Source organism: Osmerus mordax, chromosome 3 (genome assembly GCF_038355195.1).
Source record: "Osmerus mordax isolate fOsmMor3 chromosome 3, fOsmMor3.pri, whole genome shotgun sequence".
NCBI lineage: Eukaryota > Metazoa > Chordata > Actinopteri > Osmeriformes > Osmeridae > Osmerus > Osmerus mordax.
This window is the reverse complement of record NC_090052.1, coordinates 18,499,112-18,524,605: the sequence shown is the minus strand read 5'-3', so window position 1 is coordinate 18,524,605 and position 25,494 is coordinate 18,499,112. Positions and strand designations below refer to the sequence as shown.

At 47.2% G+C, this 25,494-nt stretch overlaps 1 protein-coding gene across 3 annotated transcripts; it reads right to left on the bottom strand.

Moving 5' to 3' along the window:
* Nucleotides 1–992: 992 nt before the first annotated feature.
* On the bottom strand, nucleotides 993–25,037 carry abca3b (ATP-binding cassette, sub-family A (ABC1), member 3b). 3 transcript variants are annotated; one of them, XM_067231302.1, is made up of 31 exons: nucleotides 24,803–25,037; nucleotides 22,967–23,052; nucleotides 19,944–20,193; nucleotides 17,455–17,582; nucleotides 16,707–16,872; nucleotides 15,062–15,321; nucleotides 14,762–14,878; nucleotides 14,385–14,505; nucleotides 13,494–13,667; nucleotides 13,163–13,344; nucleotides 12,855–13,001; nucleotides 12,629–12,758; nucleotides 12,287–12,441; nucleotides 12,038–12,193; nucleotides 11,657–11,867; nucleotides 11,382–11,532; nucleotides 10,329–10,427; nucleotides 9,529–9,727; nucleotides 9,126–9,432; nucleotides 8,624–8,891; nucleotides 7,658–7,853; nucleotides 7,246–7,465; nucleotides 6,764–6,922; nucleotides 6,381–6,580; nucleotides 6,124–6,258; nucleotides 5,846–6,040; nucleotides 5,517–5,704; nucleotides 5,107–5,277; nucleotides 4,611–4,807; nucleotides 4,233–4,306; nucleotides 993–3,927 (listed from the first exon to the last, which is right to left on the bottom strand). In XM_067231302.1, exons 2-31 carry the CDS (start codon nucleotides 23,018–23,020, stop codon nucleotides 3,796–3,798), a joined length of 5,142 nt encoding a protein of 1,713 aa, XP_067087403.1. In that variant the 5' UTR covers nucleotides 23,021–23,052; nucleotides 24,803–25,037; the 3' UTR covers nucleotides 993–3,795. The 3 variants fall into 3 exon arrangements, with proteins under 3 accessions (XP_067087403.1, XP_067087396.1, XP_067087411.1); XM_067231295.1 differs by lacking the exon at nucleotides 24,803–25,037 and adding an exon at nucleotides 23,136–23,265; XM_067231310.1 differs by lacking the exon at nucleotides 24,803–25,037 and adding an exon at nucleotides 23,153–23,220.
* Between the last annotated feature and the right edge of the window lie 457 nt (nucleotides 25,038–25,494).

The following is a 25,494-nucleotide window of genomic DNA, read 5'->3' as shown; positions in this document are numbered from 1 at the left end:
CAAGAGACACAGTGGGGCACGGCGGTGGCCGTGACACACATAAGGGAAGCATAAAACTGTTTCAAGTCTGGAATAATTATATAATATGAAATAATTGTTCCATAACCTCTTGCAAATGTGTAAGTATTTGTCCCGCCCCTTCTCCGCTGTAATCGGACGATTGGGTGAAAGTGACCAGTGAGAGCGCAGCGTTTCACCTGAAGTGAACTCCCAGAGCTCAGCACAAAATAGACTCTCTGGCACCTTGATACGCTGCTGGTATTTCTTGCACAGAAGGCGACGCTCCCTCAATTACAAATAAGTGGTAGCCTCTGGATATGTTTTTTTTATTGTTGGACACAAGCCTGGATGAAAGCAGTTGCATGGCCTCAGTCTTTTCACAAGGGTGTCATGTTTTATTGGTGAATAAGAGGCAGACACGAAACCTCTACGTTTACAAACTCAGCCCAACTGCCGACAACACCACATGATCGTAGTCAGAGTCTCTACCCAGTCAGCATACAAACATACATGGTATTATATAGAATTGCCAGGCATTTAGCAAAATATGAGCCTTTTTTGGCACCTCCCAGAGATCCTGGTAAAAAGCTTGATTCACACCCCTGACTGAATAAGACAGGTGCAGTAAGACTTAGGCCTATTCTGTGTGAACATGTTGGTTCATGACTCCGCCGGCTGTGATTGCTGTATGAATGGAGTCAGGCCTGGACTGGTAATCTGGCATATCAGGCAAATGCCCTGTGGGCCGACGCACTTGGGGCCGATTTAATATATATATTTGTTTTAATAAACTTGAAATTGGCCAATGACCATCCCATATAGCAGGAACAGCGGCCCATTGGTTAATTTTCCATACTGACACTGGGCTGGCCCAATCACTTATCACCAATCTCTTAACAGGCTCCACCCCTCCCCCTCCCTTTCTTGTGTCCAGCCCTGAATGGAGTGGAAAACCTGCATCTCACACCAAAGACAAGAGACATTGCTTTTGCTTCCACTTGCATAGAGCAAATTTAATAAAAATTAAAAAGAATAGCAATACATATATAGTAGACAATGTTAATTCCATAGTACAGTACATACAATTACATATTCCCTTTTTAAATATGATAGATTATGAGAAAGGGTTAGGCTTAATCATATTCAGCATCTTCACACATTTCAAGTTTCACATCAACTGAACTCAAAATGCCATGTGTCCGTTCTATCTTGAGGAGTAGCTCCACAGACTAATGTCTAAAAATGTACTGTGCATATACATTCAGGAATGTAACCCACCTGTCGAGCCCTATATCACCACAAAGAATTTGCCCCATCATGACAACAGTGACTTCCAGGAATGTCTTTTCTTCAAGGACCATTTCCCCTCTCCCAGCAGTTGGTCCAGTCAGCAGCTGAACCACAGGTGTCACCAGTCCAACTGCCACTTCTGTAGTAGTGCCAACACACAGTGTCATATGCTTTGCTCGAAAACGACAAAAAAAATACATTCAACTCACTTGCAGCATGGATTGACTGAGCTTTGACAGTAGAAATGCCCTTAGTCATGACAGAAAGGTGTACGTTGACCTCAGGTCCTGAGGAGATTGTGAAGGGCCATAGTTGGCTCATTCAAGTTATGCAGGATAACCTGACCACAGGAAGTGAAGGCCAAGGAACTATAGTACGGTTATTCTGGGGCTCAGGTGGTTCTCTGGCCAGCTGCATTGATAAATGAAGCATCACTATCTTAATCAATATTCAAAATGCATCTACACAAGTATTTTGAAAGCTCAGATGATGTGCTACCCCAACCATCTTTATAGCCAGAGAGAGTGAAAACTATAACTGATGTTATCCCTCTTTTAAAGAACTGGGAACCCAAGGACACAGGAGACAAAAAGAGAAGCAGGTTCTTATACTAAACTAAGTCAGATCTTTTGGGGCTACGGTCCGGAATTCTCTTACATAAAAGTGCAAATTAATCTTTACATTACATAAAGTAGATGCAAACAAACAAATCAATCCCCTGTGGTCCAAAAGAAAGTGACTTTCATGACACTGCTTGGATGCTGCTTTCCTGGAGGTGAACCTTCCAGTAGAGAGAGGGCTCTCATCCTTGCATTGGTCAGTAGCAGTTCATTCATGTTCCGTGAATCAACAGGTACACTTCTCATACGTAATCATTTGACATGAAATAACATTGGCTTGTAGTAGTGTGAATCAGAGGAAGGCAGGGGACACACATTAATGGATGGTGAAATGCAAGGCTGCAGCAGAACAGGGTTAACACAACACACGCAAACACACAAGGAGCTCACTTAACTGAATGTCTAAGACAGGATCTCCATGTAGGAGCCCAGTCACATGTGAGAATGACCTTTAGGATAGCCTAATGGACAGGAAGTCAGGTGGCTGAGCGGTTAGGGAGTCGGGCTAGTAATCTGAAGGTTACCGGTTCGATTCCCGGCTCTGCCAAATGACGTTGTGTCCTTGGGCAAGGCACTTCACCCTACTTGCCTCGGGGGAATGTCCCTGTACTTACTGTAAGTCGCTCTGGATAAGAGCGTCTGCTAAATGACCCAACCCAAAATGTAAATGTAGCCTGATGCTCTGCTGACAAGGAGCCTACAGGTCAGATGGACACACAGGCAACTCTTCTGTGTTAAGTCAAGAAACACAGTTTCCACTGGCTGTCAAAGACGAGTCATTCAGTTTCACAGTAGCAGCATGAGGAACAAAACTATTATGTAATTGATGCAGGGTCATCCGATGCCTTGTTGCACAATTGTCTTTGGGGACATCTGAGCTCCGAAACGTTTGATATAACCTAGCAGACTAACAGGTCTGGTAACTATCCATGACCTCGTCTGGAGAAGACAAGAATAGCAAGTATGGAGATGCAGATGGTCATTCCACAGGAGCCAAACAAGCCCAAACCTTTTGACCCTCATCTGTCTTGACAGATGTAATCGGTAATTTAAAAAGGACCTTCTTTTTATTTACTTTTCTTAGTTAAATGTCATGCAAGGCATGCATTTGCTTATGCCCCCTAAAAAAACTTTGCAATAATTATCTGTATCGCTAAAAGGCTTCAGTACCATGAATACATTGCATTATTATTTACATTCTGCTTAAAGACTGAGCTACCGTAGGGCACACGATCAGATGTTTCTACCAGGCATTTGACCAAACAAGGGAAAAACACCCATTAGCCTATAAGGCAAAGGGTGGACCTACTAGGTGTTGAATGGTCTCTACTGAGTCACACAGACTGGTTTTAGAGGGTGATTTCCCTTCCTCAGGTCTCTCCACTTGGCACAGTACTTTAGAAAGCAAACAAATCATAAATAACACAAACAGCGGCATACAAGTGCACACATATACACCAGTCTGTAGCACGCACATGAGCACGCACACACATTGACCAGGTAGACCATGAGCATAGTAGACTTCTTTTCAGATGCAGCGAAACGTGTAGGTTCCAACTCAACCCAAAAGACATAATGGAGCAACATTTAAGGACTCATTTGACCAAGCCCCTGTTCAAGCCCTGCACAGTGGTCTAGGCCTGTGTGTGTATATAGACGCACACACACACACACACGCACGTGTTGATGTGTGTCGCAAATGCGCGTGTGCGTATACTGAGCACAGCCCAGTCGAGCGTCACAAAGGCTCCAAAAATCCATGTACACAGGCCTAGCCATTCCAAGTGCAGAGTCGCTCAGACAGATGAACACAACAGGGGGAAACAGGAAGGCTACCCCTCCTTTTCCTCTTCCTGTTTCGGGGCGGGCGGGGGGGGGGGGGGGTCTATTTCCTCCTGTCGTCAGTGCAGTGCTGGAACTGGGCGAAGCTGAGGAACACCTGCTCCAGGGAGATCTGGCTCACACAGTAGTCATCGATTCTGTACTTCTCTTTGGCTGCCTCCAGAGTGCCAAACACCTGAGCAGCAGAACACACACACACACCATCAGTGTTGAGCCTCGTGAAAGCAGAGAGACAATATCCTCTGCCGTGCGCGTATGTGGAAAAGGCTAAATTTGGAGTGCAACATTCAAAACATCTCATCTCTTAGTCAAGTGATTACGCAGACACTTACAAAAAGGGAGTTTGTAAACATCCACCTTTCAGCTATTGTCTCTAAACCCCACAATATGCAACATCCACGCACTGATACAATACAAAGTTGTGACACTGGCTAGGATCTCTCTGGTGAGGTCCTATATCCACCAAATAGAATCAATTACCTGTGCCCAGGTGAGTTTCTTGTCCGTCAAGTGATAGTGCACCATCCCCTGGTGCTCATCTTTCAGCTGACTTCCTGTTACAACAAGGAAGTGACAAGACATTACACCTACACCTTGCATGATTAGTAGCCATGTTGGACCCTTCTTGAACCTGCATTACGCTCTTGAACCAGAAACCCTTTTCAAATCTACCAAAATGACATTCTGTCTTTCGCTTTCTTAAAGCCAGTCTCTCGACTCAGGCTTCATGTTGGATAAAAGTGTGCTTCTCTACTCGACTTAAACCCGTCTCATCATGCGATGTGTCACCGGAAGGTAAGAAGGAGGGATGCACACTGAAAGTATGGGAAAAGGGCCGAAAGGGTAGGCCTGTCTGACCTGGGAAGGTTCCCTCGATGAAGTCCTTGAAGAGTTGCAGGTCGCTGTCCTCCAGCTCTGCCTCCACACGCACTTTGGCCAGCAGGGTGTAGCCACTGCCAAACTTGCTCTTAAGGTGCTGGGGGCTGCCTAGACACTTAAACTGACCACTCACCATCACTGCCAACCTGGTGCACAAGGCTTCACACTCCTCCATACTGAGGGAGGTGGAGAGACAAAGAGACAGACAGACAGAGAGAGAGAGAGACAGAGAGAGAGACAGAGAGAGAGAGAGAGAGAGAGAGAGAGAGAGAGAGAGAGAGAGAGACAGAGACAGAGACAGAGACAGAGAGACAGAGAGAGAGAGAGAGAGAGAGAGAGAGAGAGAGAGAGAGATTAAAAGAAAGAGTAAAAGAGAGGAGAAAATAGGTAGTGAAAGTGAGCACTTCAGTCATCCATTCTAGACGCTGAACTGTGGAGGAAACAAAAATGGTACGAGTATGCATGTGACGCTCACCTGTGAGAGGTAATTATAATGGCCTTGCCAGACTCCCTCGTGCGGGTCACGGCGTCCCAGAGCAGTCTCCTAGCGACAGGGTCCATCCCAGTGGACGGCTCATCTAGGAAGATGACTGGAGGTCCACCAATCAGAGCCATGCCTGCACTCAGCTTCCTCTTGTTGCCCCCACTGTTGACCGAAGAGGAAGGGGAGAGAGGGAGGCAGAGAGAGAGAAAGAAAAGAAAAGATGGAAAGGAAGGAGGGGAGCCAGAGAATGGTGAGAATGGTGGGAGAGAAAAAACAGGGAGGAATGGATGTAAGGCTGGGATTGTTTGTGCATTCCTCGATACTCTCGAAATTGAAAATTCAACAGATGAACACATTAAATTGACCACGTCGGCTAAAGAGCACGCACACACACAGCTCACCTGTAGCTGCGGACCAGTTTGTCTGCGTGGGGCTCCAGTAGTAAGGACCTCAGGACGTTCTCCACGCACCCCGACACATACTTCTCTGGGATCCCCCTCAGCCTGGCATACATGCTCAGAGTCTCTCTTCCCGTCATGTGATCCAGCAACGCATCAAACTGAGGGCAGTAGCCAATCCTCTGCTGCACCTGCAACACAGGACATGGGGGGGGGGGGGGCTTATTGACATCCATGCCTTCTGTATCCCAGTCCCCTTCTCTCATGTGTCCCCCCCGGTACACTCGTTCCTCTCCCTTCTCCCCCCCCCCCTCCCCCCCCCCCCCTCCTACCTTCTTGATGTCTCTCAGGATGCTGTATCCGTCTATGTAGGCGTCCCCGGAGGTGACCGTCTCGTCCCCGGTCAGCATCTTGAAGGTGGTGGTCTTCCCGGCGCCGTTGAAGCCCAGCAGGCCGAAACATTCCCCTTTCCCCACCGCCAGGGAGAGACGGTCCACCGCCAGCAGGGGCTGTCCACCGCTGTACACCTGAGAGGCGCGGGAGGAGAGGCGACCATGAAGACCACGCGCACACACACACACAACCACACACAGACAACCACACAGTGTACCTTGCTGAGCTCGTGCAGTATGAGTGGACTCCCCACCATAGACTCCACCATGGGGTGACACTCCAAAACCCTCTTCCTCTCCTCCGCCACGTCCCTGTCCTCGGTCTGTACAGCTGCGTCCTCGATCAGAGCCAGCTGTCACGCGCACACACACACACGTTACAAAACCATTCGAAGAAATCCGCATCAGTGATCGTTAGCACAGACCACGCCCAGCGGAGGAAAGCAACGTCCTCACGTGGCTCGACCCCTCTCACCTTGCCGCGGCGGGTGCAGCGGGTGCAGCGGGGGCAGAGGGACCAGAGGGACCAGAGGGCTCGGCGGATGGCCCGGACGCACTGCAGCTCGATGGCGAAGACCAGGAGGATGAAGACCAGGCCCTGCAGGGACAGGGCCACCAGGAATCGGCCCACTCCAGGCTCAGACATGGAGAAGTAGTTCTCCTGGTAGGTGATGTCTGGGAAGGGTCAACCAAGGGTTAACTTTCCTACCGCTGAGAGAAAATACTTGATCATGTTGATGACAACAGTGGTAATAATCGCAATCTCTCACCACTGACTAACTAACCCTAAAAAGTAAGCCTACAATTAATATCCTGGTTCAAACTGCAATCCCCCGCGCCCCTCCAAGGGTCCCTTACTATAGATCTTGCAGATGGCTTCAGTTAAAGGGTTGGAGGTGCAGAAGGTGAGCAGCTCATAGTTCTGGTAGAACTGGCTGATGGACATGCCCAGGCAGTAGTTGGGGAAGACCAGGAACACCTTGTCCAGGAGATGAGAAGTCTCCAGCAGGTTCAACTCTGGTATGGATGGATGGATGAAGAGAAAGGGATCAGAAGCAGGGGAAAAATACATGGATGATTGAGTCAGAGTTGAGTCACTAAATGGTTCATTATCTAGAAACAATTAAGTCTTGCAACCATCTTTTCAAGCAGCATCCAACATATCGACAAAACTGATGACAGACTAAAAAGGGTTTACAATTACAAAACAACTGTTGGAACAAAAGGTCAAATGACTTGACAATAATTGATTTTCCCCTCCCAGTGGGGGACTAAACCACTAGTTGAATTGGACCGGGGAGGAGAAACCAAGGGCACAGGGGTGCTCCTCATAACCTCACCTGGGATGGTCATGATGGTGACACTGAGGAAGGTGGCGGTGCCGCTGATGATGTTGAAGATGGTGAGGCGTGTGTAGGCGGAGGCGGCGGTGGAGAACAGGAAGCTGAGCAGGTACATGAGGGGGATGACGGCCCAGCCGTACAGCAGGAGCAACAGCAGCATGTCCACCAGGTGGTTGTGCTCCACAAAGGCCTTCACCCCGAACCCCTGGAACACCACCTGAACGGGGGTGGGGTGGAGGGGTGAGTGACAGAGAAAGACCAAGGGAAAAAAGGACAGCAGACACCTAGTCAAGCAGGATTCGAAATGATTCAAGTAAACCGACTATTAAAGAAACTACAGCAGCCTGTGTGTGTGTGTGTGTGTGTGTGAGTGAGTGACAGAGCGAGAGAGAGAGAAAGACTGACTGACCAGCATGAGGACACAGGGCAGCAGGAAGTTGACCAGGTCCCAGAGCAGGGCGGAGAACCAGAAGTTGGAGAGGTACACCCCGCTGACCTGCTGCACGTGCTTGGACTTGACGGAGCGCTCGGTGACCAGCAGCAGGGCGAAGGTGCTGGAGAGGGACGCCATGCCGTACATCAGGTTTATGGCGATGCCAAAGCCCCTGGGGATGGAGGGAGGATACATGGGTTAGGGTGAGGGTGGGTTAGGGTACATGGGTTAGGGTGGGTTAGGGTACATGGGTTAGGGTGAGGGTGGGTTAGGGTACATGGGTTAGGGTGGGTTAGGGTACATGGGTTAGGGTGGGTTAGGGTACATGGGTTAGGGTGAGGGTGGGTTAGGGTACATGGGTTAGGGTGGGTTAGGGTACATGGGTTAGGGTGGGTTAGGGTACATGGGTTAGGGTGAGGGTGGGTTAGGGTACATGGGTTAGGGTGAGGGTGGGTTAGGGTACATGGGTTAGGGTGGGTTAGGGTACATGGGTTAGGGTGAGGGTGGGTTAGGGTACATGGGTTAGGGTGAGGGTGGGTTAGGGTACATGGGTTAGGGTGAGGGTGGGTTAGGGTACATGGATTAGGGTGAGGTCAGCTGAGAGAGAGGGAGAAGCCAAACACAAGAGAGAACAAGTGGAAATTCGCAATCCCTGCGCCGCTGTGCGCGCATGCAATTTCTGTGGACTGCGGCCAAATCCCTCTCCGCAGTTACAACAACCCAATCCTCAGCTCTGCGGACCTCTCTCCTTTTATTCTCCTCCTCCACTCCTCTCCCCCAGATCGATGATGCCAGGCTGTGGTCAATACATCTCGATACCGCAACCACTTCCCTATTATCAGCCTCCCTCGTCCTTATCGAAGCAGTCTCTCGTCTGAGTCTCTGCGTTCGTCTCATGCACCTCTCCTCCGTACCCCCTTCCCTCCGCCCTTCTCCACTCACTCGGTGATCTGGCCCTGGGCACTCTCAGACAGGTTGCGGGGCATGGGGTAGTTGCCCGTCTGGATGGACGCGTTGGGTCCCGCCAGCGCTTTGAACAGGGCGTTGTCCGCCATCATCAGGGCCGTGGCGACCGTGTGGTAGCCCTGGTTGTTGAAGTACGCGGTGATCTCCGTCACCGCGGCGCCGCGGAAGGCGGCGCCCACCACGCAGCGCTCGTTGAAGGCCCCGCCCTCCCGCTCGGCCTGGGTCAGCACGTAATTTGTGAAGTCTGGAGGGAGAGGGGGGGGGGGGGATGTATAGGAGAGGAGGAGAGGATAGGGGGATGAGGATTAATTACCTGGCTTTCATCTAAACCAGCCACTCAAACTGTGAGAGATACATATTTAAGGATTACTTTGAGCGTTTCCCCCTTAAATTTTTTATAAAAGGCTTGACTTATCTAAATAGTACATAATTGGTTTAGGGTTTCTTCAAAGAACCCCCCCCCCCCACACACACACACCTGTGATGTTCTTCAGATGGGCCTGCTGTGCAGAGAGCTGGAGGTTGTAGGCGTCAGCCAGGGCAGCGGTCAGCTGTCCTGCCCCGGGCTCCAGGGCCACAGGCACCGTGGTGGGGCCGTAGCGGCCCAGCGCCAGCCGCAGCATGGGGGCGCTGTGGTGCCCGGGGAAGGAGCGCGCCACGGCCAGAGCCAGCACGGTAAACACCAGGGGCACCAGGAACTGGGCCACCATCACCTTCCAGTTCCTCCAGCTGTACAGCGCCCTCTTCAGGAACATGGCATAGAACTGCTGCATGTAGAGTCTGGCCTGGGGGGGGGGGAGCGAGGGGGAAGAGAAAGGGTTTGACATAGGAGGCCTCCACCTTGCAGGAATGGTTTGACCCGCCCGGTCCCGGTGCCTCACCCCCGTGTTGAGCTTGATGTTGGAGCAGTCCTCGGAGATGAGGGTGCCGCTGTCGGTGAAATCGGTGACGTCGGTCATGCCGCTGATGCTGCTGGCGTCGTCCGTGGTCCAGTCGTGGGAGCGCCGCTCGTGCTGGTACTGGAGAGCGGGCAGTTGGATGGCTTGGATGTCCAGACTGGAGTCCACCAGCTTACCCACCCTGGAAACACACACACGCAAAATATAAAAGGACAGGAAATGTACAGCAAAAACATCATGCGTGAGAAACGGTACAGTTCATGAAAGGGAAAGAAGCAGTTGTCATTCATTTACTCTTCTAGAGAAGCCATATCAAATCTAGTTCATTAGAGCCCCATTGGTACTTCCTTGTGTGTCTGTCTTTAAGAAGACAATGATGACTGAATGAGATTGGGGGAGATTGGTGGCAACTGCTTCTTTTCTGGAAAATAACAAGGGAGCATTGGCAGCTGCAGTGGCCGTTTGTGGCTAGCACAGATTAATTAATTGGGTGGAAGATGAACATGAGTTTCGACAAGACAGAACTACCAAGTAGAGCTCCACACAGTGACAGGAAATGACTACTAAGTGTCACAGGTGACATTAATTTGAACTAACTGCACTTACTAAAAGGCTTAATTAATTCCGTAAGGGTTATTGTACAAGAGTATTACTGTCCAAAACAGAGGAGCCTAGGGAGTAGTGAAGTCACAGACTCATGCCAAGCTTTGATGGATGCCTGTGTGTTTGTGTGTGTCTATCAGTGTACACGTGTGTGTGTGTGTGTGTGTGTGTGTGTGTACCTGAGGAAGACTTCCTCCATGGTGGTGACGGATGCTCCATAGCTAGCGATGCCCAGCTCCTCCCTGTTCATCTCCAGCTCTGCGAACAACAGCTCAAACCTGGACAGAGAAGGAGGGAGGAGGGGATCATTTTACAAGGGCCTGGCAAAAAAGTAGGTCATAATAGTGAACTAATCCAATCATGAGCGTGTCAGCATCAATTCCTAATTATTTAAAATGTTAAACAATTTATCATTATTTGTATTATTCTATGTTTAAGTTTGAAATAAACAGAGAACATACGTTCATCCTTTGGTAAGAATAGTAGTCACAATTTCAACCTGTAGCTGACGTATTTGGGGGGATATAATATTCATAAACTGGTTTCCACAAAGAACCCATTTGAGGCACAAGCTTCTGACATGTTATGACCATGTTAAGAGTAAAAACTTTTTAGACATGTTACTTTTGTGATTAGCAATTAATTGGTTATTCTTTCTTAATTGGTCATAGTTGGCAAGTAGTTCTCAATGAGGATACACGTATTTAGTAGTAATCAAATACCTACCAAGGAACTACCTTTGTACAAAATGTGCTATTACTTACTGCTTAGTTAATCTTGGTTCCATATTGGATAATAGTAGTTTGGTAGTAGTTTGGTGTTAATGTAGTACTACCTATTACTTCCTGCATAGCTACTCGTTAACAACGGACCTTTTTATTATTTTAAAGTGTTACCAAATACTCTACTGCCATCTTATGACGACATAGACTCTAGTTCTCCTCATATGTTGAAAACATCCTCCAGAGCTTCCTTGAAAGCGGTCGATATGAGAATAGCAACTGATTTGAAGGGTTTTAGGGGAGAGGGATGACAAAGGTGGATGCTGGGAGGGGAAAGGGGTGTGCGGATGAAACCTGTCAAGTAGTAGAGATCTGTTTTAATACCGTGTATTGTGATAAAAGTGCAAAAAACACATTCCACCTTAAATCCCATTATGTTTAGTATGCCTTATCCTTATATACCTTGTGTGTGTGTGTGTGTGTGTGTGTGTGTGTGTGTGTGTGTCTTACCGGCTGGTGCTCTCCTTGGGCAGGATGTAGGACAGTTCAGCGCCCGCGCTGCTCTCTAGCGTGGCGTTGGGAACGTACATGTGCACCAGGCGTGTGATCTCCGACACGTTGCACAGCGCGTCCTTCACGATCACCATGTGGTAACCAGCACCTGGAGAGGGTGGAGGACAGGGGGGGTGGGGGGGCACTCATGAGTAAAGCCGTTCATAAACACACGCGTGTGCTGGAACTCTCATCCCTGTCGTCCCCGCCGTCACCCTCCGTCCCGTCCTCACCGTATTTGTTCTTGAGGAAGAGCGGCGAGCCGCAGCACTGCAGCTCCCCGCCGGCCATGATGGCGATGCGGTCCCCCAGCAGGTCGGCCTCGTCCATGAAGTGCGTGGTGAGCAGGATGGTGCGCCCGCGCTTCTCCCCCTGCAGCAGGTCCCAGGTGGCGCGCCGCGCCGAGGGGTCCATGCCCGACGTGGGCTCGTCCAGCATCACCACCTGGGCGGAGGGAGGGGGGGGGGGGGGGGGGGGGTTAGAGTTTGAGGGCGTGTGCGAGTGTGAGGGAGTTGGAGAGTGCATGTGAGAGGGTGTTTGGGTGTGAGAACGTTTAAGAGTGAGACAGCGTGTGTGAGTGATAAAGAGACAGACAGACAGACATGGTCTCTGACCTTGGAGTCTCCGATGAGGCCGATGCCGATGGACAGTTTTCTCTTCATGCCCCCAGACAGGGTCTTGGAGCGGGCCTGCCGCTTGTCCTCCAGGTTGAGGATATGGAGGATCCGGTCCACCTCCGCAGGGATCTTCTGCCGGGGGTAACCCTTCAACTACACACAACGGAAGAGGAGGGTGAAACGCTAGAAAGCTCAGCGGAGGCATCGGTCTCTGAGGGCCGGGGCGAGGCGAGGAGGAGCGTGTACCTGGGCGTAGAACAGCAGGTGCTCCCTGACGGTGAGGTTGTCAAACAGAACGTCATGCTGGGGGCACAGACCCAGACTGCGGCGAATCAGAGCCATGTCTTGGCAGATGTCATAGCCATTGATGTAGGCCCTCCCACTGGTAGGTGGGTACAGACCTGGGCGGACACAATTCAAGAGAAACCAACAACAACAAAAAACATTGCATGGTTATAGTGAAGAAAAATGGTCATAGCCTGTGTGAGAGTGTGTGTGTGTGTGTGTGTGTGTGTGTGTGTGTGTGTGTGTGTGTGTGTGTGTGTGTGTGTGTGTGTGTGTGTGTGAGTGTGAGTGTGTGCTCCCCACCTGTCAGCATGGACAGCGTGGTGGTCTTCCCGGCTCCGTTGTGTCCCAGCAGCACGGTGATCTGGCCCTCGAACATGTTCACTGTCAGGTCCTTGACAGCCTTCCTGGTCTTGCTGCCCAAAGTGAACTCCTGCCAAGAGGAGGCACCGCCACAACACAGAGACACGTCAGTCAGTTTCATTGTGCAAGCCTACGATCTCCTGTAGTGATGGAGACCTGTGCCCACCTTGGCCAGGTGTTTGATCTTCACCCCAGACACCAGTCCTGACGGCTCCTCCTCTATGAACTCCCCCTTCATAGCCTTCTCTGCATCCTCCTCTTCCTCCTTCTCATTCAGCAAGGCCATGCGAGGGCTGCTGCACCAATACGACGGCTGGGCAAAGAAGGACGGATGAATGGATATTTTGTTTCAAGAAATAAAACAACGCAGGACGTTTAAGCTGAATGTCTTTCTTGAGTCTTCGTGTGTGTGTGTGTGTGTCTCGATGTTGCTGCATGTGTGTGTGTGCGAGGCCAGGGTTGTGGCGGTCGTACCAGCAGGAAGAAGTACCAGGGCAGAGGGACTCCGTACTCCCCTGGGAACACGGCCTCCACGTACCAGGCCACCAGGCCGTACAGCAGCGCATCCATCAGGAGCAGCCCCAGCACCTGGGCCATGGAGAAGTCATCGTCCACCGTCACCGAGTCAAACAGGCTCGCCCACTGGATCCCCGTGCCTTGAGAGGAGGAGGGGCAGGTGGAACGGAGAGGGCGGTACGTTCGAACGTTAGAAACATTTGTTTCGATTATTTGTCCAAGAGGCCAAAAAGGTGAAACGAAGAGCCCCAAAAAGATCGATTATTTAGCTGGTTCTCCACAAACAGACCTTTGCCCTCGAACATGCCAATGAGCTGGGCGCCCATGGCCATGGCCACGTTGGAGACGAGGCAGGCGGAGACCTTCTGGGCGTGGCTGAGCAGGTCGTAGCGAGGCCACAGGAACACGTACGGCAAGTAGCTCAGGAAGTACACAAACCCCCCAGCTGCCGCTGCCACGTTGGCTGGAGAGGAACGCCGGGAGGGAAGAAAACGTGGGGGAGGAAAAAACAGTTACGGTCGGACTTTGAACAGGAAAAAGAACATTTTAAACGGTTCCATGTGAGGTTGTACGTTTCAGGTTTTAATAGCTCATTTGTGTGCAAATGGATTCTTTTTGTCACAGAGGAAAACACACACACACGTATCTCGTATACTTTGCCTTGTTTGTAAAGCACTTCATTCAACGTTTTGGGGCACAACGTATTTAAATCGTTTAAAACAAATAATCCAGTACTACATCATTTACTAGTAGCATCTGGCTTTGCTATCTGATATTAGAAATGTACAGATATTAAAAGAAAGTACAGTAAGAAAGAGAGAGACAGGGAGATATGGACGCTATTCAGTCTTCGTGAAGGATTGTTGTGTTAGGCTGAACCAACATTTGACTTTTAGTTTTACAGCCAGGCATAATGATAAGGCCTGGCACCGCCATTGGTCTGCACCAAGACGGAATAGGCAGGGTAATAAAGAGAATTGAATTAACATAGGCTAAGCATTGATAGCAGACACAGACACACTTGAACAAACAAACTCAGATAGGGTCTCTCAGATACACACCCCAAAGGTCAAAAGAGGACAGTCGATAGAAACAACCAGATCAACCATGAGAGGCGTACCCCATGCTGGGGAATACCCCAGCATTTCAGACCTAAACAAGCGAGACATTTCCCAATCACCTTTTGAGAAGAACACACTGATCATGAAGCTGAAGTTGATGGTTGCCACAGCAAAGACCAGCAAGAAGACAAAGACCAGTGTGGGGTCACTGTAGGTCAGCACTGCGCCGTTAGGGTGCACCTAGAAAAGGCACACACACACACACTTTGTTAATCCTGAACAAACTCCAGACTTTAGATTCCTTCAGGCATGCAACATTTTAGAAAAGGCATCCCTTTGGTGGAAATGCTGATGCTATAGGTCAGTAGTATGTGCTTCTTCTACCCAGCTGTGTCCATCACAGGGAGGGGAGTTTTTCTATTATTAAGTATATTCCAATGACAGCATTGTGTCTGTTTGGGTGGAATGCCCCCCTGCACCTGGGAAGGACTCTTACCGTGACACACAGGAGCACAGTGACGAAGAGAATGGAAATGGAGAGGAAGAGGAAGAACATGAGGAACCAGGCACTCCAGTGGAGCCAGTTACTCAGGCCCATCATCCGCATGTACTCCTGGAAACACACACACACACACAGTTAGCTTGGCACGGTCGACGCTGACCCACACAGTCTTTCACATCCGAGCACAATCCGTCTCCAACTCGGACCCCTATTATCCCCTGCACACGAACACACGTTACGCAGTCCCTCAACTCCTTCTCTTTTTCCCTCTTTGCATCTCGAAAACACCCCCACCTTGAGCTTCCTCTCCTTCTCCTGCACCACGGCGCGGACTATGTTGAGGGAGGTGTACGTGAAGCTGAGCACCAGCAGCAGGGGCAGCTGGTTCTGGATGGCCAGGATGAAGACGTCGTAGATGTACGCGGGGTAGGGGAACCGGGACAGCACCACCTTGGTCTGGCCGAGCAGGGCGGCCGCGCCGCTGCTGCTGAAGGAGCGCATGATGGCCCGGTCCACGGCATGCTGCACCGACAGGAAGCCCTCGCGGAAGTAGCCTGGGGTGGAGGAGGAGGGGGGGGGGGGTTACTTCTTCTAATGGTCCTTTCCACAAGGGGCTTTCCCTCTCCTCAAAACGAACAGTTCACACTGACAGTTTTTGTGCAATCACATGAAAAGGACAGTCTAGGAGGAAACTTAAAAGAAGGTGACTGAAAGCAGAGGCCTCTTAAAGGTCCCATGACATGCTGTTTTTGGATGCTTTTATATAGGCCTTAGGGGTCCCCTAATACTGTATCTGAAGTCTGTTTCCCGAAATTCAACCTTGGTGCAGAATTACAGCCAGTCTGTAGCTTTAAATGCCATGAGGAGGAAAGAGGCGGGGCTAACTGCCATGCTTCGGTCGTTTGCAAGCCATGATGTCTCTCGAGGAAAAAACGATATCGCACTTGCACGGTAGTAGCTCATTTTCTCATTGGAGGGCCAGATTCTCTGGGCGGGCAAAGCAAAGAAAGGGGAGGTAACCTTTACTCTTATTTACACCTATCAAAATTTCTAGCCACTGGGGGACCAAAGGCAGGCTAGGGGAACTCATATTAATGTTAAATAACCTCCTAAAGTTACATTTTCATGTCATGGGACCTTTAAGAACCACCTTACATGTTTGGTTCTGAATCTACATTCATGGATTTGTTGTTGTCTTGCTGTTATTGGCAGACCTGGGGAACGTAGCAATGTAGTGTTAATGCAGCAGACATACAGACAGACAGACAGACGGACAGTAACATCCGACAGACAGAGGAACTTTGGACAAGAGTGGAGTGTGAAAGGTTCTATGGGCGTGACAGCTGACAAGGTCCAGTTCCTACAAACACCCAGCCCACCAGCCTGTAACAACCCTGGCTCTGCCACCTCAAGATAAGGCCACTTCGTTGAACGCCAAGCCCCCTGACAGCCAGCGTGTGTCAGAAGAGAGATCCTATTGTACTCGGAGTACAGTATACATATGTAGAACTACTGGCTCTTACATTTACATTTAGTCATTTAGCAGACGCTCTTATCCAGAGCGACTTGCAGTTGTACAGGGACATTCCCCCGAGGCAAGTAGGGTGAAGTGCCTTGCCCAAGGACACAACGTCATTTGGCACGGCCGGGGATCGAACCAACAACCTTCTGATTAATAGCCCGACTCCCTAACCGCTCAGCCATCGGACCCCCTCCAAGGCTCTTGCCATTGCCTCAGCAAAAGAAATGACAGTTTTTGTTAACAGTAGGGAACTAATAGGTGCCTTCAGACTGCTACATGCTTCTGTAACCTCTCAGCCTCTGGGCGTTAAAACAGAGTTCATACATCCTGATTGCTGTCAGGCGTGACACTACCTTTCACTTTTTGTGTGTGTGTGTGTACGCACATGTGTGTGCACGTGTGCCCGTCCATGCTCACCGGGTGTGCCCCCCTGGCGGTCGTACTGCTCCCTGGGCCCGGGCATCTGGAACAGGGGGAAGAGGCTGAGGGTGTGCCAGTCCAGGTCATTGTTGGGGTTGAGCTCAGACTTCTCCTTGGGTGGGGCGTTGAGAGGGGTGTAGGTGAAACGCAGGTGGTAGCTCACCTGCACCCCAACAGGAGCGGGAGAAGAGGTGTGATAGGAGAAGGGGTCAAAGAGAGAAAAAGTGTACTGAGAAATGATCTTCCACAAAGGGTAGACAGTGAGCTCCTTTAACAGGCTTCAGACTGACAGAAGGTTAGGTGCAGGCAAGTGTGTGCTACCCGTCACACAGGAAGAACCACTATGTGTGTGCGTGCAGTTAAACGGGTCCTTTGTCCCCGTCTCACTTCCTGCTTAACAACACCACCAGCTCTCGATATCCGTTTTTTAAAGATCTGTTTTTACAATGCGTCGATGTATTCAAATGCTCAAACCTCTCCTAGACGTTTCATGAGGTTTTACTGAAATCACCTCGGGGCCATAAATAGGTGCAACGCCATTTCAAAGGTTTCTGTTCAACCTCACATCTCTCACCTCTAAATTTACCATTCCCTTCCCCGAAACTTCCTCTTAAACACCAGTAAGTAATGGCCTCCACAATCCTCTACTGTTCAGTGGGTAATTAGCTAGTTATACTAAAATCGGGTTAAATCCTCTTTAGGTAGCTGTCCAGTCTAGTACAAGAACCACTAGGGTCGTGCTGACCTGTAGAGGGAGGGGCTCATCGTCGTGGGTGAAGGGGTGTTCAAACACCACGGCTGCCAGCACCTTCCCTGCCAGGGGGTCGTTCCTCACAAACTCCTCAAACTGCTCCTCTGTCTCAAAGCCGCGCACTGTTGGCCACAGGGACACACACACACACACACACACACAAGCACACACACACACACACACACAAAGACATTGGTTGAAGTGTGAATACAACTTCTCTAACAGCAGGTTTTCACATCAGGCCTGCAGACTCAATCTCTTCTTTTCCTGATTCTAAATCACAAAGAGCTCTGCAATGTCGTTGTTAAACAAACCCATTCTCATACATTTCTTGGTTAAAAACACACGACATCATAGGCAGCAAACAGACCTCAAAAGTAAATCAATACAAGTCAAAAGGTAGGGTGGTGAGGCTCTTGACTGAGTCTTATTGACTGACCATACTTACATCACTAGATTTGGAAATCAGTGGTAATCTTGTCACAAGTGAAGGTATTTTGAGGTCTAGACAAAGCATGTCTAGACTGGAGTGAAGGGCAGTTTCTCACACACCACACACACACGAGTCATTCTAGGGTCAGCAAATGCTATGTCAAAACATGCAACACACACGAGGGGCCGTGTAGGCCATAATTCAAACTCGACCCTCATACACACCATTCAAAACCTTTTGCCTCACAAACACTACTGAAATACACTCACATTCACTACTGAACACCTCTCATGTATACTCGTGAGAATGGAACCTCACACACACACACACACAACTAATTATAGGATATTTTACTAAGCAAGATGAGACCATTTTTATGGATATGCTTCATACTGTGTGCACATAAGTTTACTGTACAAAATACAGTAGATGTAAACCGTGATAACAATTTAACTACTGATCATTTTGTCTGATAATCCCTTAAAATAAGTTATATTGCCAACCTTGGCATTTTATCACTAATCTTGATGTGCATTTGAATGATTGTTAATGATTTTGTGTGGATACATAGCTATATTATTTTTTTTCAAATTTTATTTCAGCTATTCAACTGTGTTCTATTAGGCAATCAAGTGTTATTATATAATATATTATATAACTAAAATTATATTATAATATAAATATGTATACATATAATAGGCCTACATACAGTATCAGTCAAAAGTTTGGACACATTTTCCCATTCAATTGTGTGTCCAAACTTTTTACTGGTACTGTATATTGTAACACATTATTTTATAATATAACAAAACACATTATACTATATATAAAAACATCTGTTAAGTTTGAAAAAAAAGTGCACTCGCTACAATTCTTTACATATTTCATTTTCACTTCTATATGTGAGGTTTCACTCACAGTGGGGTGTGTGAGAGGTCACATTTTCAGTTGTGGTGAGAGATGTTCACTGTGGTATAAGAGAGGTTGTCACTCATGAGAATGAGAGGTTTTCAGTTGTCATTGTGTGAGGTTCCATTCTCACTAGTATACGTGAGAGGTGTTCAGTAGTGAATGTATTTCAGTAGTGTTTGTGAAAGGCAAAAGGTCTTCGATGGTGTGTATGAGAGGCGAGTTTGAATTATGGCCTACACAGCCCCTCATACACACACGTGCGCACACACACAACCTGCCTCCAAGCCAAACCAGTTTCAAAGTGCCATCCACTAAAGTAGGTACGATAAAACTACATTCACAATTGTTCCTGACCACCAGACAACCTGATGACTCAGGAGATCTTCGTCCATACAGTAAATGTCCAACGTAGGGTCTATGTAAGACAGCATTTCAATTATTAAGTATTTAATGCACATACAGGGCTCCTACAAGTGGGAAATGTTTTAATGTATTCGCCATTTGCAGTAAGCACAAGTAGAGGTTGTGTCCAAACTTTTGACTGGTACTGTACATTGGAATTATCGGTTCTGCTCCCCTGGACTGTTTCCTTGACAGACCAACCAGTCGAAGGTTGTGGTTTTAAATCAGAATTTTTCCATAATTGTGACATTATATTGTAAGTGTGACATGGTGAGCCTTGCTTGTGCCCCTCCTCATCTTAATCCTCACTTCTCCAAAGAAGCCATCTGAATTATTGAGTGTGTGCTGGGATCTTAGAGGACAGGTTCAACAAGTGTGTAATTAGAATATGGCTTATTTGCTGTCTGCCTCTACCAGTGACAGAATACCTGTCTGCCTGCATACCCATCTGTCCTTCATACTAACCAGACCATGCCTAGTTCATTCCATACCATACCTTCTCCTGCTGGTGTGCGTGAGGGCTCTGTGGGACCAGACTAACAGGCTATGGAAGGATGGGTGAGAGAGCAAGATAAGCAAACAGCCCCCATGTCTCCTTTGCAAAGGAGCAAACGAGTTCATCCCATCCCAGTTCAACCGAACCTGTGCTCCTTTGAGGAAGGTACACATGGAAAGTCAAAAATGGAAAGTGTGCCGCATCCGACATATGACCTCTGACCCTTTGCCGCCCACCCACCGGAGCTGATGGAGTTGAGGCTGCGCCGCACATCCTGTGCCACCCGTCGCACCACACTGGCGTTGCCTGGAACGTAGGCCAGCTGGAAGGGCGCACTGGGGATTTTGGGAAGACTGTCCACGGAGAAGCTTTCGTACACGGTGGCGTTGGGGTAGTTCTTGAAGGGGATGCGCTGGCGGAGCACGATGAGGATGGCGGAGAAGAGGAGCGGCAGGGCGATCTCCACCAGAGTCACCAGGATCTGACGCTTCTGGAGAGGGGGGAGAGAGGGGGGAGAGAGGGGGGAGAGGGTTGAATCATGAAATGTAGACAGGAAGAGGAGGAGGAGGGTCATAAAATCATCTCTGTCCGAGAAGTGATCTTGCACTGTGCGGTATTGTGTTGTTGTCACTGTGTCTTATATTCTGTATTTCCATGTATTATGATGGATCGATTGTTTTTGTTTTTTTTCTGGCTGCAACCAAATTTCCTCTATTGGAAATATAACATTTTACATGAAATACATGTTTAAAAGAAAGGGAGAGAAGACAAAAAGGCAGAGAGTGGCAATGAGAAGTTAGGTCAATGACTGGGACACAGTTTCATCTGCAGGTGAGTGTGGATATTAAACCTTCTTATCACAGTTGCAACAAAAGGCACGAGTGTCTGCCAAGTTTACTCCAGTGTGTCCAATAACCTCAGGAATCTGCCCTTAACAAACAAGCATTACCTTGTTTTTTAATGGGTGACTAATACATAAAGGATCACAGTTCACTTGTTCTCACTGCCGTCTTGCCATCTTTAAGTGGTTACACTTGACAGTGTATTTTAAAAGATCCTTTACACACAGTTTCTGTAAATGCCTTCCAAGGATGAGTGATTGGATTACAGGCATTCTAGGTCTATGCCTTATCTCAATTGATGTAATCATGGCTGCACAAAAACTTACTGTGTCTGAGGTACTGTCACTTATGTAAACATCACAGTTTAGCTGAGCCTATGAGTGATAGGGGGGAACAAATTAGTGTGTGTGTGTGTGTGTGTGTGTGTGTGCGCGCATGTGGGTTGAGCACACAGAGACAGTCAGGCCTGGCCACTTCCCAGATGTCTCTAGGACCCAAGGCAGACTTAGATTCAGGTCCACAGGGAAAACTACACAGGCAGCACAACATGACACTAGCTACACAGCCTAGAGTCACTTGATACAATTTACAGTATGGTCTACAACCCTCTTCCCGAAGAACTATCTTCCTTGTAGGTTGTTGCTCAAACAAAACTGGCAAACTTGACAGCAATAATTCACTAGTTTATGTGTTGAATCAGGTTACTTCCTGCACAACTGGGCTTCAAGCAAATATCTATAGGAAGGTAGCCCTCTACGTAAAGTTACCACACATTACAAAGAGAACAAGCATTAAAATTAAACTACAACTTATATAAATACTAGATGGGCATTTATAGAGCATGAAATTAAGACATACCACCAGACAATAACAGCAATAGATGTACCACATACAGATTATCACCAGTTACGTAAGCCATTCAGCCTTAACTGCTTTTATAAATGGGACTATACAACCTATTTAGCACAATAGTATTATTCTAGGACAACACAAATCCTATTGGTTTACCAGTGATGTAAAAAAGTGCAGCTTTACAAGGTTGAATTGGTGAAATGTTTATTACACACTTACATTATAGCCTCTTATCTCAAGTAGGCCTACAGAAGTTTTGACCTCTTTTCAACATTCCTCCCACTCTGAGTGTCCCAAGAAAAGTATTATGGGGATACTATTTCCATTGGTCAGTTTTATACGTCTGACCTCGATTAACTCTCTAAAAAACAAAACCATCCTTCCTTTGGAAAATAAAACCATGGATGTGATATGACAGGACTGGTATCTTTTGGGTGGAGTGCTCAGTCTTTAACCCATCCAGCCATGCTAGACGTTAGATTGTGATCAACGAGAACGAAATGAGACAAATAGGTAACCTTTTAAACAACTCAAACACAGGGGGGGGGGGGGGGGGGCTACAGTACCTTACGTGACCCTCCGGTGCCTGCATCTCAGCTAAGACACACAGCCCCCACTTCCTTCCTGCCTGCTCTCACAGGAGTTTCCTAGCAACAGCCACAACTGGAGCAGTGGGAGTGGGTAAAGGGTGATGGAGCAACAACATTCTCCAGGACATACTATCCAATCAGATCGGCAGGCTCCTCAGTTTGTGTTAGTCTGTAGTGAGCTTGCATTGTGCAACCACCAGCCCAGATAAGTCGTGTGAGTACATGCTGTATGAGCCTACAGCATTGATACAGAGTAGCTATGCGAAACCACAAAGATACAAGTTAGCTTATAAGCAAGTTGAAAGCAAATATTGAATGACTTGTGAAACAAATATTCATGTTCTATCTTCCTGGGTAAATATCCCAACCTGATGCATTTCAGCATCCCTTCAATGGAAGGTTTCCCCATTTCAAGTGGAGCAGATGAGGCAAAGAACATCAGTTATTAGTTATATGAATTATATTATATGTAACACTGACAAACAAGTTATAACTGACAAGTAACTCAACAAGTTAACTGAAAACATGCAGACCCCACAAGGAGGCTAATCTTTGAACTTGTCATATGATGCAACTATTTTTGGAGACACTACACAGCATGTCATGTGAAATACTTATCAGCAAAAATTGAATGTTGTGGAGGATTGCCAAATGACATGATCTCCTTATGAGCCGGTAAGAGCCAGTAAGAGCCTTAGACACAAACTGTTATACATACCTTGCTCAGCCCATGTCATTGCAAAAGACAGAATAACAGCTGCATTATCTCAAATCATGCAAATATTCACAGCTAACAATACAATGTGAAGTGACACTGTACTGCACATTAGAATACTGCTACACAGACTAGTGTAGCAGTATTCGTAGAAAAGATGACTGTAATCCAATACGCTAGGACAAGTTTCACAAAAGATCACAGTAGAGATGAAAATAAAGTCTCATTTCCCGTTTTTCTACACCCCTCCCCATAGGAACCCACCTGCTGAATGTAGTTCTTCCACAGCAGTAGTCCAAACTGCCGGACGATTGCCATTTTGAGAGGAGAGTGGCCGAGAACTACAGTACCTGGCCAGGGAAAAGAGAGCAAGACATTGAGATAGGCCATGTTCCAGATTAAACAAACGACACAGATTTGAGAAAGTTCTTACAGAGTTCACACACAGACCGATCCTCCTGCTTCTGAAGAGCGGAACACCCTGCTGACCCTGCACCAACTTTCATTCGACAATACCAGTAACATAGACCCTGAAACCTAGGCTAAACACAGGGAACTGGAAGTTAGCACAGGACAGCTTCCCAGTTGGTTCAAATTATTGTAAGTCTAAACACTGTGTCGAGACAGGTTTTGTGTGTGTCAAATAGGGTCAGAAGAATTGATGACAGCATTATGCAAAGTGAACATCCAATGAAACAGGTTTATCACCAGGCCTGTTGAGCAAAGTGGGGCAAAGTGGGCACAAAGCCACTGAGCTGAGTAAGTCATGAGGGATGGAGCAGAACAGGAGAAGGAGCTGCACTAGAAAGGCAACAAATCTACTAGGAAAACAACAAGGGCCAAAGGGAGTCAAACCAGTTGGACAGGATACTTGACAATTCAGACTTACAATAAGTTTGAGTAGTAACAATATTTTGCTGCTTCCTGCACAGGGAACGCCAAGACTCAACACCCATCTCTTCAAAAAACAACAACACCTGGCTTCCTGCTCCACTAAACCTCTAAATCATTGAACTTTCCCCAAATGTGGTTGTATGTATGGATGTAAAATGTAAACGGATAGCCATCCTCCTGTGATATACAGCCCACAGAGCTACCCTATCCAGTCAAGAACGCAAATATTGTTTGCCTTTACTTGCAGCTGGGTTTTCCTGCAGCCATGAAAGCTATAAATTCCCCCAAATTGATGACAAAACACTTATGTAGGCTGGCTAGATGGCAGAGTGTGTTATATATCCTTATACCCTGTCAGGAAGAGCTTTTATTGAGAGCCCATTGGATTACACCAAATGTATTTTAGGTATAAATCAGTTGATTGCATTTTCTCCAGACGATCACCTGTTGGGATAGAAATAGTGTCCTTTTGTGAATGGCTGTTTTAGAAACATAAAAAGGGGAGTCTAAAATAACCTAGGTCACATTTTAAGGATGGTACAGAATTAAAAAAGAGGTAAGATCATGTGGCATCATCTGTCTAATTAAAGATAACGTGTTCACTGTGTCATTGTTCATGAGTGATCTAATAAAGCCAATAAACAACCCACTGACCATCAATGAGAAATACTAGTGCCATTGATTTGCAGGATGAATACATTTCATTTATTAAAAGTTGAAGGCCCAGTTCTATTTCAGTAGAGCATATTCAATGGGATGACAAATCTCTACTTTTAAACAATATAAAACATATTTTAAGGACAAAATAGGAGTAAAAAAACAGTAGAATATATAAACAAACAATTGCCACTGTAAGCAACTACTCATAATAATCCACTGTTGATATCAAAAGACCCATGGTGATAGGATGCTCATGAAATCTGATAAAACTGTAAACTAATTTATATTTATGCCATGGAATAATAAACCCATTTCGTTTTTTCGAAACTACGCCTGCCAATCCTGTCTGTTACCGCTGCAACATAATATCCTTGGCCTAACTGATTGGACAAAAGACACGCCTGTCAATTCCGAGGATTCTGGCGATGCGAGGGACCTAAACAAAGATTTTTCCATAAATTAACCTCGTTGCTTTTTCTTGAATAGTCTAAAAACATTGTATTATATTTTAAGAATTATACATTTCCATAAACAGCACTACATTACCTTAAGAGAGCAGTATCGGCACATGAGCTTCATGAGGTATCCTTACTGTCGGCGGATTCTGTAGCCTATTTTCTCATTTTTTACACCAATAACATTGATTTATCTCTGATTCTTCCTTCACTGGAACCCTCGCGGATGCATTACTGAATGTAAAGCGGTTGAAGTGGGAATTACGTGAAACTTTTGTTCCCTAAACGGCAGCTAGGAAGGCGATGACATTGCACCAGGCACTGGGAAAGCCTTCATTGTACAAATACAGCCACGATCGTCAACAAACGCAATCACGTGACCAGACGTTTGACGACAGTCACGTGATTTCACAGCTGTTTGCGATTTGTGCAATTCTTCATGTGATTGTGCTCGAAGTATGGGATGGAAGACAGAAATGTTCTGGTTAACAGTCACAATGAGCAGCGCTTGAAAAATATATATATTTTACGTTCCTTTTAAAAACGTATTCATTAGAATGTATGCGTTTTTACTTTATGTTCTGTGTAACAAGTAAATTAGAGGGCTGAGAAATTCCAAGTCCTTTGTCTTGTTTTAATTAAAATAAAAAAAATACATTCAGACATTTCAAATAGACATGTAAAAAGTACATTTAAACATTTTTGTAGACAGTTTACTGGACTATTTGGAATTCAGCAATAACAATTTCAAGTAAAGGCAGCTTGTCACAGTCTTTTTTTTCC